Source organism: Pomacea canaliculata, linkage group LG12, assembly GCF_003073045.1.
Source record: "Pomacea canaliculata isolate SZHN2017 linkage group LG12, ASM307304v1, whole genome shotgun sequence".
Classification (NCBI taxonomy): Eukaryota; Metazoa; Mollusca; class Gastropoda; order Architaenioglossa; family Ampullariidae; genus Pomacea; species Pomacea canaliculata.
Genome location: NC_037601.1, coordinates 3997777 through 4015597, shown reverse-complemented (window position 1 = coordinate 4015597; position 17821 = coordinate 3997777). Strand labels below are relative to the sequence as shown.

The 17821-nt window shown below is 39.3% G+C and overlaps 2 protein-coding genes across 6 annotated transcripts in view; one reads left to right on the top strand and one right to left on the bottom strand.

Moving 5' to 3' along the window:
- Positions 1-3464: 3464 nt before the first annotated feature.
- LOC112553431 lies at positions 3465-11443 on the bottom strand. 3 transcript variants are annotated; one of them, XM_025220636.1, is made up of 13 exons: positions 11079-11443; positions 10679-10751; positions 10187-10209; positions 9749-9786; positions 9409-9506; positions 8701-8726; positions 8339-8359; positions 6475-6590; positions 6031-6138; positions 5589-5682; positions 4754-4866; positions 4106-4234; positions 3465-3940 (listed from the first exon to the last, which is right to left on the bottom strand). In XM_025220636.1, the coding sequence occupies exons 1-11, from the start codon at positions 11198-11200 to the stop codon at positions 4863-4865; spliced, it is 723 nt and encodes a 240-aa protein (XP_025076421.1). In that variant the 5' UTR covers positions 11201-11443; the 3' UTR covers positions 3465-3940; positions 4106-4234; positions 4754-4862. The 3 variants fall into 3 exon arrangements, with proteins under 3 accessions (XP_025076421.1, XP_025076422.1, XP_025076423.1); XM_025220637.1 differs by lacking the exon at positions 8339-8359; XM_025220638.1 differs by lacking the exons at positions 3465-3940; positions 4106-4234; positions 4754-4866 and having other exon boundaries at positions 6450-6590.
- Positions 11444-13159: 1716 nt separating this feature from the next.
- LOC112576626 (hepatocyte nuclear factor 4-gamma-like) overlaps positions 13160-17821 on the top strand; it is a 38784-nt gene continuing 34122 nt past the window's right edge. For 2 of the 3 annotated variants that reach the window (XM_025259225.1, XM_025259227.1), the window contains exon 1: positions 17541-17785. In XM_025259225.1, the coding sequence (XP_025115010.1) occupies positions 17755-17785 (31 nt within the window). In that variant the 5' untranslated portion in view covers positions 17541-17754. Of the gene's footprint in view, positions 13313-17540; positions 17786-17821 lie in introns of those variants that run through there. The other variant, XM_025259226.1, reaches the window with a different exon arrangement.

Sequence of the window (17821 nt, the reverse complement as noted above, 5' to 3'; positions counted from 1 at the left end):
TACTCAATCTGTTGTCAACGACCTTTGCGCACTCATCACACAGATCTTAGACAATCTTTCTACAACAAAACTCTTGTTGTTACCAGCTGCACTTCCTTGTTTCTTAATATTCTTTTGATTTGGACAAACTAATTGTTAGCAATTTTCTTCTGATGTCTCTAAACTTCGTCTTTAGATCATTTATTGTTTCAAGGAAACTATGTGCACAATAAAAGCCAATAAAATAACTTTAGGTTATAGCCACAACTGGACATTGGATGAGACCTAAACAAATACAGAGAGCAGTGATCTTTCAAAATTAATTAAAAACAATGGCATTCCTTAATGTGTCAAAATCACCAGAGATAGCTTTTTCATGTAATCTCTACACAAATGCAAGTATTCGTTACGAAGGAAATAAGTTCAAAATAAATTTAGTGACTGCCTTCTACTTCTGAAATGATATCAACAATGAGATCGAAGACATTCAATCGCAAGTTGTTTCTAATATCGTTGTTTATCAATAAAATTAGTCTGACAATAGCCAAGCCAATGAAGAACTGATTTACCTGTTTGTGTACAATTGCTTATTTTTTTTTTTTTTTTATTATTCAGTGTCCTATTCATTTACACATGAATGTACATGTGACTGTGGTTCTCAAAGAAAAGAAGTTTGTTCTGCATTTGCGTGATTGTGTTTCTTGTTTGTAGTTACCATGTGATCCAAAGCAATGATTAACATGATGTAAGAAGTCCATTTTATGTTGTGTAACATTTTAGGGCAGTTATTGACTTTAATTTCCTAAAACAATAGATAGTTCTTAAGAAAAGAAATTCAAAATAATTTTAGTCCTTACTATCTATCAGCAGCAAACAATCAGGTCATAACCAAATTGGCATTTCACTACTGGATATAGTACATACACTTTGTTTCCCATCCTCCAAGACACACACACACCACACACACATCTCACACACACACACACGTGAAAAAAACTTGTTGATTTTGTTGGGGGGCACAAGCATTTTCCGTTCCGTTCTCTGGAATAGGAAAGGGGAAATTACACCGTCAGCTAACAGGGCTACCTCATGATAAAGCAGTCAGTCATGTAAGCAGGTTCCACATCAAAAGAAAAAAGAAAATAAAACCCTCGTGCCCACAGGAAATGTGAACCAGGACACCTGATCCTCATCATATTATGGATCAAAGCGAATAACCGTGGCGCTACCGGGCCGCCAAAATGACGTCACACTGAGCTGGCTTGGTCGTTGATTACGAACACCTGATCAGTTTACCTGACAGGTCTGTATGCATGACCTAAGAAGAAAACACAAATAGCAGTTGTCAGAATGTTTTTATTTGTGGCCGGTAGGCAAAGCAATGTCACAAAGAAAAACAACGGGTTTTTGTTTTTGTTTGCAGTTACTCGTCTTGCTTTCCACACTGGCTTTTTGTTTTTAGTTTTCATATTTCTGTTTCATTTTTGTATAAAACCATGCGAGTAAATTTTGCTCAATAGAGTTTTTTCCGACATTTATATAATCGCATTACATAAGGTTTCTCACATACGTATAAGTGAATAGGAAAAAGTAATAAGAAGAAATAAAGAATAAATAAGTAAGTGTAACAAATTAAATTTTTATTTTGAATGTTGTATAAATTGTAACATACAATGTGCATCTAACAAAGTTGCTGAAACCATTCTGACCTTTCAGTCTAAGCATTGTCCTCCGCTACATTCCACATACTCACCAACATCTCCCCAAGAGAAATGTAAGGAATAGATTCTTTAGCAATGGCGATGAGGCTGCTGCTGCTGAATATCTTTTTGTGACATTGGATAGTCCTTTAGAGACCTTGTGGTGGAAGAAAGATCGTCGAGGCTGATGCGGTCAGACAAAGAATTGATTGGAGAACAAAAAAACAGAATGAGTGGATTGATCATTCCATTAAGGACTTGCTCACCGCCACTCAAGACAGGTGTGAGTGGCGAGCCCCGTTATCCCGGTTACCTTGACAACCAATATTAACGGGCTAGCATAGCGGTCGATCAGCTGCTATCAGTCATTTGATAAATAATGATTACAGTGTATGATGCTTGTTTTTTACATGCTTACAAGCAGCGGACACAGATTGGTCAAAGGGACATAACAATAGCTTATGTTGACAATTTGGATTCCAAGGTGCTCTCCCTTGTTATTTCCTATTTCTGTCCCAAGCGGTTTCTGTTCGATAACTTTGTGATAGCCCCAGTATCTCTCTTGTTGTTGTTGTTGTTGTTGTTGTTGTTGTATTATTATTGCTGCAGCCATCATATATATATATATATCATATGAAATATAGATATATATCATCATCGTCGTCGTCAGTATCATCATCAGCATCACATTGTTAATGACATCGTGGTCATCATGTCAACATTTCTACCTCAATCTAACAGCTTGAGCAGTGACTGAGAGTATGTCGATGTCTGGTATGTTAGTAGAGGCTATTGTCACTTGGTTTTCCAAATTTTACTTGGAAAGTCCTTTATATTCCTGAATATTCACGAGAACGAAGGTAGAAAAAGACGAGGATTTACCATCCACATAGAAGTTTGTCTTCGTCACTGGACAAATCACAAAGCGTTTGATTTATTCTGCAAATTTTATAGAGAGAAGCAATGTAGTCCAGCAGGGACTTATTTTCGAAATATGACTAGATGTTAGGTAACTACTCTCCTACCACCATTCATCTGGAACAGCTGCCCGATCTTTTTTCTGCAAATACTTTGTGGAAATATTACTCCGTCAGCTGCACGACTCTTGTTTTGACATTTTCTCCTGCATGCCTGTCCCTTAGCCCCGGGTCTGGGACACTAAAGTTCACAAGGTCACCAAAAAAAAAAAAATCTTGCTCCATCCACCCGATTCCGACTTCTTTACTGGATGATTCCAACTGTCATTGGTATTATCTACATTTTGTCTACTGATGCTAACTAATGTGGTGTCCTGTCTCACTCCACTTCTAAAGAAACCCAGTCTTGACCTTAATAACCTCAGAAACTATCCCCCTACTTCCAACTCCTTTTTCTGTCCGAAATACTGGAAAAGACTATGCTGCCCTAACTCCTGAATCATTTGTCCAGCCAGTCTACTAGACCCTATCGTCAGAATCGTTTTATCGAAATGTTCTTGCTACCAACATCCTTTCGCTTTACAGGATCAGTCACATCCCAGTTTCCGATACCGAAAAGCCCATGTCTGGGTTGGTGTTGTCCCGGGTGAATACTGCAATCTCTACTCGTCGTCTCCCTAATTACCTTCTGGCCCTTTATTCATATCTCAGGACACTCTCTGTGTGTGACACATCATCATCATAATCATCATCATCATGAAGCCTAAATCCCTCCAACCAGTTTCATCCTTTCTAATTACTGAGTCCTTTAAATTTCATCTACTCTTGAATGCAGAAGAATACAAACAAACGAGTAAAACAAAATATGGATGTCCCCTGATGGTTTTATTAGGTAAATTTCACAGCCGACATTTTTTTACGTCAGTGTGAATAGACAGACATCTTCATACCTTGAGCCTCACGATGTCCCACAAGGCTCAGTCACCGGCAACACGCTCTTCGCGAGGATGCCAGGCATCTACGAGAACATGTTTCAATGAATAATAATCACCGAATGATGTATGTGTGATAATGCTTTGTGAACTCGACGCAAGTGTTGTGGGGTCCAGAGATAGTAATACCTATGGGTTCTTTTTTTCAGGTGCCTTTTTGTAGGCAGTGCCTGCCACCTGTAGAGTGGTGGACGGCAGGTGGAAAGGCATGGCCTTCAGCTTGGTACTGGGTGAATCATCAAACAAGTTGATGTTTGTAACATCCGTGTGTCGGTGGATGCCAGGGTCGATTCCACGCTGTTTTAACTGGTCTTCTAATCTTCCTACCTGATCCTTGGAGATCCGTAGATAGCTGTATGGCAAGAGATGGAGGTCAAAGGTTAGCATTTGTAAGATGTCTCACTTTTCCTTAACTTTCTAAGATAACGCATATCGTTGTATACTTTAGTAGAATCTTGGGTGCAACTTGTTTTTGTTCATCTTTCAAAATAATATTTTTAGTAAACAATTGTCTTACCCACAGCTCAGAGCGTCCTCTGCGGACAACAGGCCATTGGCCCTGTTAGCGGGTCTGATAGTAGTTAAAATGTCGCCGAGTTTCTTTACTGTGCGAGCCTGCAAGCGGCCGTTGGGATCGGTTCCCGCTCTGTTGGTCAAAAGAGATAAATTCTACCTCATTATAAATTGTACTGAAATTCGTGCAAGATATGACTTTAATAGCAGAAGCAAAAGAGAAAACCCATTTTGGGGACGGTCCTGGAGATTGTTTGTGGTGATGTTGTGGTAGGTAGTAAAGACATCCAGTAGCTAAACTGACGGATACATGTAGAGACTATGACATATCCTGTTCTCATCCCCGAAAACTAAAGCAATGCAACATCTACCATCATCCCTACCATCAGTGTAAACATTGCCAGTACCATCCCAACCAACAGGTTCATGAACAAATACAACAAAAGCTACAAAATATAATACTTAAGAAGGATATAAATGTATGTAAACTGTTAGAAATGGATGTGATTAGTGCCTACTATTGATGGCAGGGGTCAAGGCACGTTACTGGATTTTTACTGACTTTTTACTGAGTGCTACATGCAGTGTTTGTGCACCTAGCCACTCATCCTCATCCTCTATAAATGTATCGCGATTGTTCCTAGAAACACACTTTATAGAGCGCACAGTCAGACGACACTCTTCTAGCAGGTTCCTGAGGACCTTCTGGTTCTTAACAATTGTTGCCTGACCTGACGGGTACGCAATGGCGTTGACCACACTCATCTGGCAAAGAACAGAAAACACAGAGGATGGCGGTGATGATTGTCACTACCCTTTGTCCACTCTCGTCTCCAAATTAGTTATAGATCGTTAGATAGCGAAATTATATGCTCTTAGCTTCCACAAACAAGTATACAAGATATGTACAGAGGCAGAGTATCTTGATGGTCAATGTTAGCGATTGTGGAGCAGAAAGTAGTTGGTTCAAAACTGGTCAACCGTACAGGAGAGGTAAAGACGGAGGAGAGAGATGGGATACACGTAGAGTTCGCTGAATGTCATGTGACAAGCAGACATCAAAGCAATATTAAGTAGATGAGAAATGCTCCTTCTAAAGGTTTGACAGTCCGTCCATTCTCGAGTCCTTATAAACTTAAAAACACAGACCACCATGTTCTTCAAATCTTCTTGGTGGCGACTGTGAAGTCCGCACTCTTTGGTGAGCTAGAGCGAAGACAAGGTTCTGAACCCCAAACCTTTTATATTCGCAACAATATGAGAACAAGACTTTCAAGTGCTTCAAAACTCTTGTTCTCAAATATCTATCTTTTTGAAAGAATTCAGAACACGGGTTCTCAATGTATTCTCAAACTTTTTCAACCCAAATTATCTCAAGTAAGAAATGAGAACATAACAGCACACTACATCTTTTAACGGTTCAAATGTTTCTTCTCTAGTCAAGTGAATGAATATGTAGAATGTGAAAATCTAGGATTGCTACTCACAAGCCTGGCTGCAAAGGGATTCTTTTGCAGAACCTCTGGATCCACAACAAACGTAGTGCCATCTGTTGATGGTGTAGCCTGATAGATGGTGACACTGCATGTCGCAAAACACGGGAAAAGAGAAAAGAAAAGAAAATTCTAAAGGACTGTAATAGAGTGAAAACTAGTTAAAGAATGATTAGAATGCAGATGGAGATAAGCAAGAAGGATTGCTATGAGACTTGGTTCACTATTAATAAACAGTGAAGTGAATGGGTGGGTGGGAGTGAGGGTTGCCTTAGTTTAAAGGTCTAGTGGGATTGAAAATTTTTCCAAATGACTTTGTACAAGACGCTGGGTTTGTTTTTTTTCAAAATCTGAGTGAAATTGCCCTCTTCTGTCCTCTGCATACCCGGTTACAAACATTTCCATGGACAGACAGAAAGAGGTTCCTATGTATGACCTTTTCTCGGGACGTTGAAACGACATATTTGATCTTGTGCGGAAGCTGCTAGTCCACTGGAAGAAGCAATTTCATTTGGCTGTCCGATGATAGCTAAAAATCTTTCCTCTATTGGACACACACACAAATGTCAAACATCATTTCTCTGATATATAAACATAGAATACACTTCTAAAACTTTTATAGTCACATCTGCATTTACAAGAAAATTTCTTGGACGAGTAGATGATGTGTAAAAAGTGAAATCATTCAATTCTAAGTCTTCAAATGAAGTTGTTTACCTTCACTGCCTTCTGTATCAAACTACAAACAATAATAATAATACAAAGGCTAATCTTTTCAACGTTGATCCCAGAATGTGATATGGGTTGTTGAGAAGAAATTCTGATATTATTATGCATGTTTCCCTTTTTAATCACAGCGAATGTGAGGTCGGCAGTTGACCTATGGTAAGTGGTTTCTTCAAAGAGGATGGTGGTGTACTGCTGCCTTCAGTTGTCTTGACAGTTATAGCCGATCCGGGGTCTTCTGACACTGATCCACCTTTCGATGGTCCTGGTCTGCAGGCAGGAGAAGCAGTTTATCAATGTTGCTCTTCCAGTTACAAGAGATTACTGAACAACACAGAACAATCTTACCAGAATTGCCATGAGACTTGCCTCAATATTCATCAACAGTTATTATTGTATTATAACAAGTTATGAAAGATGTGCCCAGTGTTATATGTATGTGTCAGTATGGCACTTGTATCGCTACGGTGAATCTGAGAATTTTAAAGTTTGTTTACTGTAAATGTAAGATTTGTGTATTATGCCGGGCGGGAAGCCCTGAAAAAAATCTGTTCTGTTTTTTCTTGCGAAAGAGCCTGATGTCCAACCCTGTGGGTAACTCAGATGTCTTGATATTTTGAAGTGGTTATTTCATATCTTGTAGGTAAAATTAGTACTTTGGCACTGAACTGTGAATGCAAGTAAAAAGTTGAGTGTAGTTTATAACAGGGATGTCCCTTTGCCTGACTGACGGCTCTGTTATAGTGTTTGTCGGGTGGCTTGATACCTGTGTGATACCTGTGTGACACCTGTGTGATACCTGTGTGACACCTGTGTGACACCTGTGTGATATCTGTGTGACACCTGTGTGATACCTGTGTGATACCTGTGTGTATACACAATCGTATGGCGACTGTTGGCTTGATGTATGTCCGTGTTTGTATCTGTGCAAATACTATGCATAGCAAATACGCATAGCAAAGGATTTCAGGCATAAGAGACAGATATATAAGAGACAGTTAGTATGTCAAATATACACATAATACATTATGTATTATCATATTGTACCCCTCAATCATCAAAGAATATCATATCGTATAGATTTCTCCCCTCTCATTCTCTCCGACTATTTGCGTAAGAAAACTGCATGTAAATATTTACAGCATTTTCTACAGATGCATTTCTACACAAGTATTCAAAGAATAACAATACTTTACTATACAGTAAAGACTGCAAGCAAATGGAAGAACAAAGAAAACAGGAAACATGAACAAAGCTATTGGAAGAAGATATGGACATCAGTTGGATGTGACGAAGGTGTTAAAAAGTTAGGTCTTTTGTTATAACTTCTTAAAATGTTTTCGTTGCATTGGTCCAGACCTCTCGAAGGCAGCAATAATATATTGGACCAATGTTTTTAGCTTGGTCCAAGCTTGGTCGAATCTTGCGTGTTTGCTGGGTTCCCCGTGTCTGGGAGTTTGGGCGTCCATCGTCAAATACAGTGTGGACTGGGTGTCCTGGGTTCAGTTCTCGTTTAGGAAACTTTGTTGTTTGTCTGCATGCAGCATCTGTGGTACAGACTAAGCTGCTGGCTCGGGGTAAAACACCGATCCACCTCCACCCCTTGTCTGTGAATTTCTTGGTGTGAGTATTGGATACTCACTTTGTCTGTTAAAGGACTAGTGGGGAGCAAATTTTTCTTTTATTATAAATGAGGGAAAATGAGTGCAAGGTACTTTTTCTCCAAATCTGTGGAATAGTCCGTCTTCCGTTCTCGAGATACACATCTCAGAACACTACCATGCACAGAATGAGGTCAACACCGATATGTCCTGTCAACATAATATGTTAATAACAATTCTCAACTGTAACACATACACTACCATGACGACTGTGTTGTTGGCCTTTTCTGTTTGTTAGGTAAATTATGGTTGAAAACCAGTGTTTGTTCAAGGAATCGCAAAACACTGAGTTCAGTTAATTCAAGCTTAGTGGGAACACAAAGCATCAGTGTTAGTCTCCTGATTGTGCCAACTCACCTTCCATCAGACGAAGACCAGCTAGGAAACATGTTTACATTATTTGTGATGTTCTTCCCTGCTGTTGATATACATCTTCATTTTTCTCATAAACTGCCTACACTTGTAGTTTCTTACAACTTACTTTTAGTTGGACCCAGTAGCAACATTTAGAAAACATTAAGAGTGCACACATTATTATTAATAGCGTTTTTCAGGTTGAAATAAAATATTCAGAAAAATAATTGTCCGCAGTTTCTGCTATTTATGATCTAATCTCTGTTAGTTTCCATGATTGTGTGTGTGTGAATACCAATGGCTGAATACCTTTCTGTAATGCGTACATGTACAGTTATTATGAAACTTAAAAATTATATGCATACCTTGCTCTCCTGTCCGTGTTGATAGGCTGGAACAAAATAACAAGATCATGAAGTAAGTTTGCTGATGGCTTGATTAATCTGTCATCAGTTATCACATTGTTTGCACCCTTCAGGAGTAAGTTATTGAAGTACTATCATGTTGTTTAAGGCTTGAATCTTCTCTGTTTCTCACATAATAAAATGTGACTATTAACTAAGGTTTTATGAAACAAGTTCCTTGTTCTGAACCCAGTCCCGTCATTTTAAAAAATATTCCATTCTTTGGAAGGTCTGTAGAAGAGTGTTCGCTAAAATAATGCTAACACAAAATGTCCTTTAGAGGTCAGGTTCTACTTCCAAATGTTTGGCAGTGAGGTTTGTCTGACATCTGACCAGTTATAGACAGACAGACAGACAGACAGACAGACAGACAGACAGACAGGCAGGCAGGCAGGCAGACAGACAGACAAGCAACAAACAGACAGAAAGAAAGACAGACAAAAAGAGAGACAGGCAGGCAGGCAGGCAGACAACAAACAGACAGAAAGAAAGACAGACAAAAAGAGAGACAGGCAGGCAGGCAGGCAGGCAGACAGACAGCCAGAAAGAAAGACAGACAGGCAGGCAGGCAGGCAGGCAGGCAGGCAGGCAGGCAGACAGACAGACAGACACAGACAGACAGACAGACAGGCAGCCAGGCAGACAGACAGACAGACAGATGCAGCTTACGTGTTCAATGTCCAGCAAGGCAGCTAACGTCATTTCAAACTGAAGCTTTAACTGGTCACATGCCTCTGTGGCTGCCTTGTCCTTCGCCATGAACGGATCTGGTGGAAACGAAAATCAGGAGCAGCATCTGATAGACTGAACCCTACTCCCCACCCTCTCCTCCAACCATCATTAAAGCTGTCTGCCTCTTTTTTTCTCCTTTCTTTCTCTCTTCTGTTATATATATTGCCAACTCTCTTACACATACACATATACAGAACTGCAGACGCACACACCGACACACAGTAAAGTTCTGGCCTATGCCTAGTAACTGTTTCTCAATAGTTCCCATCATACAGACCCATTCGGAACTCAGCGTTGTCCGGTCTATATGTCAATCTGCAGAAGTTCATAAAATAAGGGTCAGTTCCTCGCTCTGTCCTTCTTTTCTTTATTCATTCCGTCAGTCGTTGGGCAGTCAGTGTGTAATTAGAGGAAGAAATGAGTTTAATGATTAAATAAGACATTGTGTGATCGCAATGTGCAGACCCATGAATTCTGAGAGGATGCATGCATTCTTGAGGATGTCCTGAGTGTTCGCTAATTTCTCTATCACTCTGTGTGTGTGTGATAGTGTGTGTGTGTGTGTGTGTGTGTGTGTGTGTGTGTGTGTGTGTGTGTGTGTGTGTGTGTGTGTGTGTGTGTGTGTGTGTGTGTGTGTGTGATAGTGTGTGTGTGTGATAGTGTGTGCAGTTATGTTTCCCAGTAAATAACAGAAGCCGAAGCTGGACATACTTACTGTGACTCTGCGGAGCTTCCTGTCTGCAAGATGTGAAATAAAATCATGTACGAGAGAACGAACACTTTCAGATGTCCGATTTATCATAACTGAGAATTAGAACACAAACAGTCAACATCCTTCATAAATACTTAACAGAATAACATCGTTAATTCAAATATAACGAAATAATGTTCTTAATTACTCCTGTGCAATATAAAATTGTGTATATAAATAAATATCTGTATATGTGTGTGCACGTGCATCTGTGTATATATATATGTATACAAAAGAATGAAAATCTGTGTTGATTTAAGAAAGTTAAACTTGTTTTTTTCTTCCATTTAGTACAGTTATTTTTTTTCCGGCAAACTGTGGTGTAGAAGGGCAGTGTGCCAACAGAACCATACCAACACCGGCTTGACTTTTAACAGGTAGGAGAGATAAACAACCCCACAGCGAGAAATCAACAGAAGCAGAAAAGTTGCAAAAATGTTCAATGTCTTTACTTACAATCGACTGACTGCTCGGCCTTCTTGGGTTCTGACGTGCATCCACTACGCCCGTGAGATAAGTTTTTTCTTTCCTGAACAACAAAAATTGAACGGACTCTAAAAATGACAGTGTGGATGATGTGATGACGATGAGGATATTCACGACGACGATGATACATATGACAAATAGAGATGACGACCGAACTGCGATGATGATGATGATGATGATGATGATGATGATGATGAGGAGGAGGAGGAGGAGGAGGAGGAGGAGGATCTCGTTATCTGTAGTTTAAGCTAGAGTACTCAGAAAAGCACAGAGCTAGTGAGAGATCCAGAACTTTCTAGTTGTGATGTGCAAGCTATGTTGTGTCTGAGGTCCTGTTGTGTTGCTGTTGTGTGAGTGTCGTCTGACTTACTCAAATTCCTTCCTGGAAACCTTCCGCTCCCTCTCGATGTTCTCCATTTCTTTGTCCAGGATCTTTCTGGGACCTTCTACCGCCAGCCGCGTGCTGTAACCGCCTGACCGTTTATCGGCCATGTTGGCGGGTCGGTCGTGCGGCGAGCTTGCTGGCTGGCCAGACGGTTACCTGTATCCAGCGGGAGGCCAGCGGGAGGTCAGCAGCACCCGTGGCAGTGTGCACTCCGGCATCTGCAGCATGTGATGACAAGGCTACTGCACTCACCATGGGAGGATGTGAGTCTGACTACCCCCTTCCCTTCCACCCGGTACTACGTGGTGTTTACCATTGCGCCCACGAAACGTTCTGCTACATGACGAAGTTTGAACACAAAGCTTATCAGGCTATAAATGTGACGCAATTAAAATATGACGTGTATAAATGAGATAAACGTCACGTGAGTCTCTCTCTCTCTCTCGCTGTCATTGTATTACTGTTATTGTATCTTTGTATCACTGTATCATTGCACTGTATCTCTGTATCACTGTATCTATATCTATGCATCTATAAAGAAGACAGTGTAACGTGATGCTGGCTTCACGGTTTGACAAACTAAAAGCCGATTATAGAAAACTGTAGGCATGTACCTTGTTATTGTACGGAATATGACCATATCTGACCATCTGACCCCATTCTACAGATCACCGCGTGCATTGTACAATTCTTGAAGCTGTTGACCCCGGACTGGGGGCAGGGGGATGTTTTACACAACAAAGGCTGTATGACGACGAAGCAGCCCTCCCAATGCATGCCACATGGCGGAAAAGAACAGCAATGAAATAAAAACCTCAAACAGCTTATGTGGAGATTGCAATCTTCTGGTGAAGGGGATTCAGTTGCTGCAGGACCACAAGTCCTTAACAGGATGTATTTCTGACTATAAAAGCCATTAAAACCGTTAGAAGAATCATGTTAACCGCTGAAAATCTCGTTGTAGCATTTTCAAACATGAATAACAGCCGCTTAATTAGGGGTTGCAATAGTTATTGTTTTTCATTATTGCACTCACAAGACGTAAACAATTGCATTTCTAAATTTTATTTTTCGTAAAATGCCTTTAGTCCCTTGCTAAGATCAGCTGAACTCTACTGAACTGAGTATTATGTGAGGTCTTGAAAATATATTTTCGGTATATATTATGTCTTCAATCTACTGCCTAGAGTGTAAGCTGAGCTTTCTGAGTGTGATTTGAATGGTCGACATTCAACTTCAGGCGATCATTTTCAAGATCTTTCATGCTAAGACAACACCACGCTGAGATGTTATAATTAATCAATAATAATTTTTATATTGTGCTTGAAACACACACTCACACACACAGAATGATAGTGTACATATAGTCACTCAATATTGAATGTCATTATATTGTTTACTATTAAGCTGAAACCTCAAATTAACTGAAATGTTGATCAATATACACTGTTGACATGAATATGTAACCATGCATTATGTGATGTTCATATGCCGCAGATGGCCTCCCCAAAACTGAATTTAAAAAAAAAAAACACGTACGCACATGAAGAAGTCAATCAGTTAAGATATATAGAAGTTAATTATCCAAACTGAAAAAAAGAACTAAAAACAACAAATATCACGGTTTGATTCTTTGTTCTTGTCATATATATATATAGTGACTTCTTGTCTCTCACATGCACAGCAGCCCATTGAGCTGTGAGTATCATTCATTTAGTGGATTAACTGTAATCACATAGTCTATGTATTTACCGGCAAGAACCTTAGGTTTAAGGAATTTTATGTTAATAATCATTTATTTGTCATATCGGTATATATAATGCTCAATTTTCACAAACCTGCACGTATTTACATTTTCTGTAATTGATAATTTTCTCATATTGCAAACTTTTTTAAAATCCTAAAAATATACTTTTAAATTAATGTATCGCTCGTCTCACGATACATGATACGGAGCGATCTTTTTTCGGAGAAGCTGGTCATTTAATGGAAACATGACCTCTGCGCTCACACGCCTCGCCGTCACGAGGTCAAGGATTTCGCTGGTCACATGACAGCCCATGTGACTCGGTCTGTTGACCTGCCCTCGACGCACAGGCTTTGGAGCGAGTCGATAGCAGCTGAAATCTTCCCTTCGTAGTTGTGTGAACTTTGAACCGTTGGTCCAAAGATCAAACATCGAACTGAAGTGACCATGAGCGACGACTCTTCAGGTGAAGGTAAGTTCATTTAGCTCGGTCCAAAGTGTAACTCTGTGGCGGGATGTGCGAAAATAATTGGGCGTCTCTTTCGGGCACACGTCCTCATCACTGGTGCATGCGTACTGAGGGATAATATTTGGTATTTCTCGACTCCTTCTTTTGGGGACTAGAAGCAGATGCTTGTATTTATGCCAGGCTCATACGTGTACAAGCAATATTACATGTTTGTTGTGATGGAGCAGAAAATATGGACAGTGCTGTCCACTTGTTTGATCTACGCAATCACACAACATGGCTGCGTGCCGTTGAAACTGAATCGGTTTCCTTAGCTGTGGGGTGGGCTTGTGTGCAGCAGTCTTATCTCATGACATGCTAGCAGCTTGTGTAACCTGTACACGTAGCTGTAACTGGCCAAGGCGTATGTAATGTCGTCTGCCTGTGAAACGTGTCAGTGTTTATTTGCTTGAACCACAGCTGTTGACATCCTAATAACTTTCTGAAGCCCAGCCCCTCCCCGTAGTCAGACAATCGCAGCCATAAAACTTATATTACGAGAACTTTATACTTCAATGTATAAGCACTTAAACCAGTGACATAAGGTAGAATAACAAAAATATGTGTTAAATATATATATATGCTATATGAATTGCTTTAATTAAACTTGATTCTTAATGCTATTCTGAATGACAGATGAAAGGAGCTTTTGCTAGAAGCTTTTGAAGAAAATTATTTTGTGCACAGCTTCGTTACGTACAGTTGTATAGGACATAAGTGACTCATTGCTTCAGTCTTTTGAAAGAAAGTTCCTCAGTCTTTAACCTCACCTTTATTAACTGCTGTGTAGAATTTGATGATTTAATATCTAGAATTAAGCATTTGATAATGAAATCTTTTGAGTATGAATACAATATACAATATGATTCCAGTTATTTAGATTTTACAAACAAATGTAGTATAACAAATGTAGTAACTGTGTATAGAACCATACAGTCTGTAAAAGTAGATTAACTTTTGCTTATATAGACTGATGACTATATGACTATTCTTGTATGGCTGAGTTTGTAAACGTTATATTGCTGATGCTGCAAAGAATGTACAATAAATACTTCTCAAGAAATCTGATAATAATGTCCTTGACCTAGGAAAAAAAGTTCCTGTAATGAACTATGCAGGCAAGCACAAATGGCACCTAATGATAATGGCTGCATAAAAGCTCAAAGTTACTATTTTGGCTGTCTGAAATGCTTTGCCAAAGACTGATCAGAAATTTAATTTTTATCACACACACACACTCTTTCTTGTGACACATTGGTACAAACAATTGCGTATCGTTATGTCGATGCATAGAGTATCTTATCAGCTGATTATTACAGTGTGCTTGCTTGCTACATCCAGCCTGTTTACCCCATGGATATAATTGATAATAAAAAATATTCATCATTACATATTTTATTCAATATTTTGCCAGTTTTCTATTAACATGAATAATTTAAGCTAAGATTCTTAATAGGAGCATATTTTCAATTATAATCATAATTCCAGGTACATATGATCTGGTCTTTGGTCTGAATCGTTCTAAATATGATAATGGTACCTCCATGGTAATAATCATGCAATGACATTTAGAATAAAACATGCAATCTCTGAGAATCTCTGTTAATGTATACTATTTATACAAATGGTCATATCAGCTTAAGACATTCTAATGTTTGTCAAATGTTCTCAAATAGTTCATCCTGGACCGGCACACATAAGTATTTTTACCACATTTCCATACAATCTTTCAGCATAACATCCATGTGTACCTATAGATCTTTATCTACATTTTTCTGTAACCAGAAGACTGGTTCTTATCTATAATCAGTTTCTAAAATAGAAACTCTGTATGGAAGGACATGTACTAATGCATATTTTTTTTGGTATTGTCCCTGCCGATGTAAAACTTTTTTTGTCATAAAACTTAAGAGAGAATGTTAAGATCATGCAGCAGTATATTTTGTTTTTTCCTCTGATGAATTAATCAGAAAGTATAAACTAAAAATTAAGTTTGGAAGATAGGATGTTTGGACTGAAGTAATATTATTCTGTTTTGTTTATTATGTTCTTATTAATACTTGTAAATTCTTTTTTGGAGATGAAGCTTTATATGCCTAACACCTCTCTTTTAATGTCAGAATTTAGAAATTGCTACAAAACTGCATGTGAGGAAACATGCTGAAGCTGTTCGTAGTTCCAGTGTTGAACTGTGACCTGGGTGGGTGCAGATAGTACATTTCATGAAGCTAATCCTACAATTAAAAGAGAAGTCAGTAAAACTCTTATCGTTGACGCCATGTTAGAAACATTATAAATGTGTAGGAGACAACTGTGGCTGTCTTGAATATATTACCATTTTGCTGGAGTTGTTTCCCTTGATCCCTGAGCTTTCGCGCCTGGTGACAACAGCTGTCGTTGATTTCAGCTGGCGCTGGAAGGGCACGCATTTGTCATCTGCTTTGACAGTTTCGAGTCAGTGTGTTCTTAGCATGCTTACTGAATTTAAACTTTTGGGGTTTATAATGATGAGATTAGAGGCCGGAAATTTGCGGTTATAGACAACGAGCGATTCTCTTAAAAGACAGCTGCATGAACAAGCGAAACAGAATAGGAGTGCTCCTGAAGGCTACATGCAGGTTTTCTTAACTTCGTTACTGGAACAAACATATTAATAAGCTCATTTAGTGTCCGAAAACTGTGGACATTGTTATCCATTGAAAAGAGGACGAACTTGAAGAATTCCAGACAAGGATGCTGGATGATTTCGTCACCCACCCAGCCCACAATCGCCTTTAAAAAAATCCAAACACTAGTTTCATATTTACGTACATTCGTGTTTTTTTTATCGATACATCGAGTGATTTTACATCCATCATGTATTTGATAGTTTAATCTTACTGGCGTGTCTGTGTTTTGTTTTTTGTTTTTCCAGTGTCGAAGCACTGAACCCAGCCAGAGCTGACGGATTTAGTGTGGGAGATAAAGAGATCATTAGTGTGTTTACCGATGTTCTCTGTTTAAATTTGATCACATTTTGTTTTTCCTTTCGCCTATATCGTCTGCACTAGTTTCTGTAGCATAGCATGCAGGAGGAGATACTTTATTCGCACTCGCCTTTCAGAAGTGATTGTTATTATGACTGTCCTTTAGTATAGCATTATACTTTTGTTAAAAAAGAACTAATGATTCCTCGGTGGAATTAGCAAGCTCATGTCATATCGCCATTTAAATAATGGTAACCTCTTATTTCGCTTCCTCCGATCTACCCTAAACCTCCGAAAAAAGTACAGGTTTCTGTCGCTAATTGCTCATAGTATTTATTTCAAGGGAGGCAGGTCTACACAGTCATTAGGCGTACAAAAACTGGAGTTGTGCCCCTTACTATTAACAGTAAAAGTACAATTCTTTTGTGCTAAACCTGCTTGCATGACTGAATATCTGTGGTCAGTGAAGTGATAGGTGATTGTAAATTATCGGTTTTTTTTTTTTAACCACTGGATGTGAGTGATCCAGGCATTTTATTTGATCAGCCGTTACTCGAAAGCCGACAATGTACGCAACTGTTGAATGTTGCAGAAAGTTTTAATTAATTTCTTTCTTTGTTGGTGTAAATGCTACGGTCAAAACATGAAAAAAGCTACACACAAAACAAAAATGGAGGTCTTAGAGGAAAACTTTGCAGTGACAACCCAGTAGTTTGTTTTCAATTGTTGAGGTGCCTGATGATATATTGATATTTTCTTTCCATTATTTTCCCGCAAGTGAACTGAACGAGCTCAGTCGAAGGATTTCTTCTTTTAAAATTTCTCTTCATTAGATGAGAAAAAAATGTTGTTAAAAGTGCACATTTGCATGTAAAATTTTATCAGATTTTAACTGTAATAGATCCCTAGCCTGGTGATTAATACTGGGACCTGTGGTCGGAAATTCCACGTGTACCCAGCTGTTGTTGAGCAGAAAAGGGTGTTTAATTTATGGGGAGGGTAACGACGGCGGAAGTACAAGGGAGGGCGCAGCAGACTACTGAGGGGCTATAGAAACTGTTCAGCTTTTGTATGTTGTGTATCATGTCAGAGAGAGGTCTTAATAAATTTCGAGGCGTGTGTCACGGGCTTTAGCTGACGTATGCAACGATGAGGTCACCGCTCGCATTTCGACTTCTTCTGGTCCTGACCTCGGTCAAGCCCCGTGACTACCGTACAGCACGTGACAATTTTAATTTGAGAGCAGTCGTGGAAGCGGTGTCTTGTAGTGCAGTGGGGTTAGTTAAGGGAGCCTCGTGAACCGATTCTCCAGATGACGAACTCTGTGACCTCGCAGACCCTCTTGTGTTCTTGACTCATCCGTGGCCTTGACCCAGCTGTGCACGTACGGATGAGCAACTTCCTACTCATTGGCCAAACTCTGAGTTGGAGTCCTCGGTCATGCTTGCAGAAGCTTTGTATGCATGTTCAGGTGAGGGTTCTAAATGAGGGCATTTTCTTAACATTT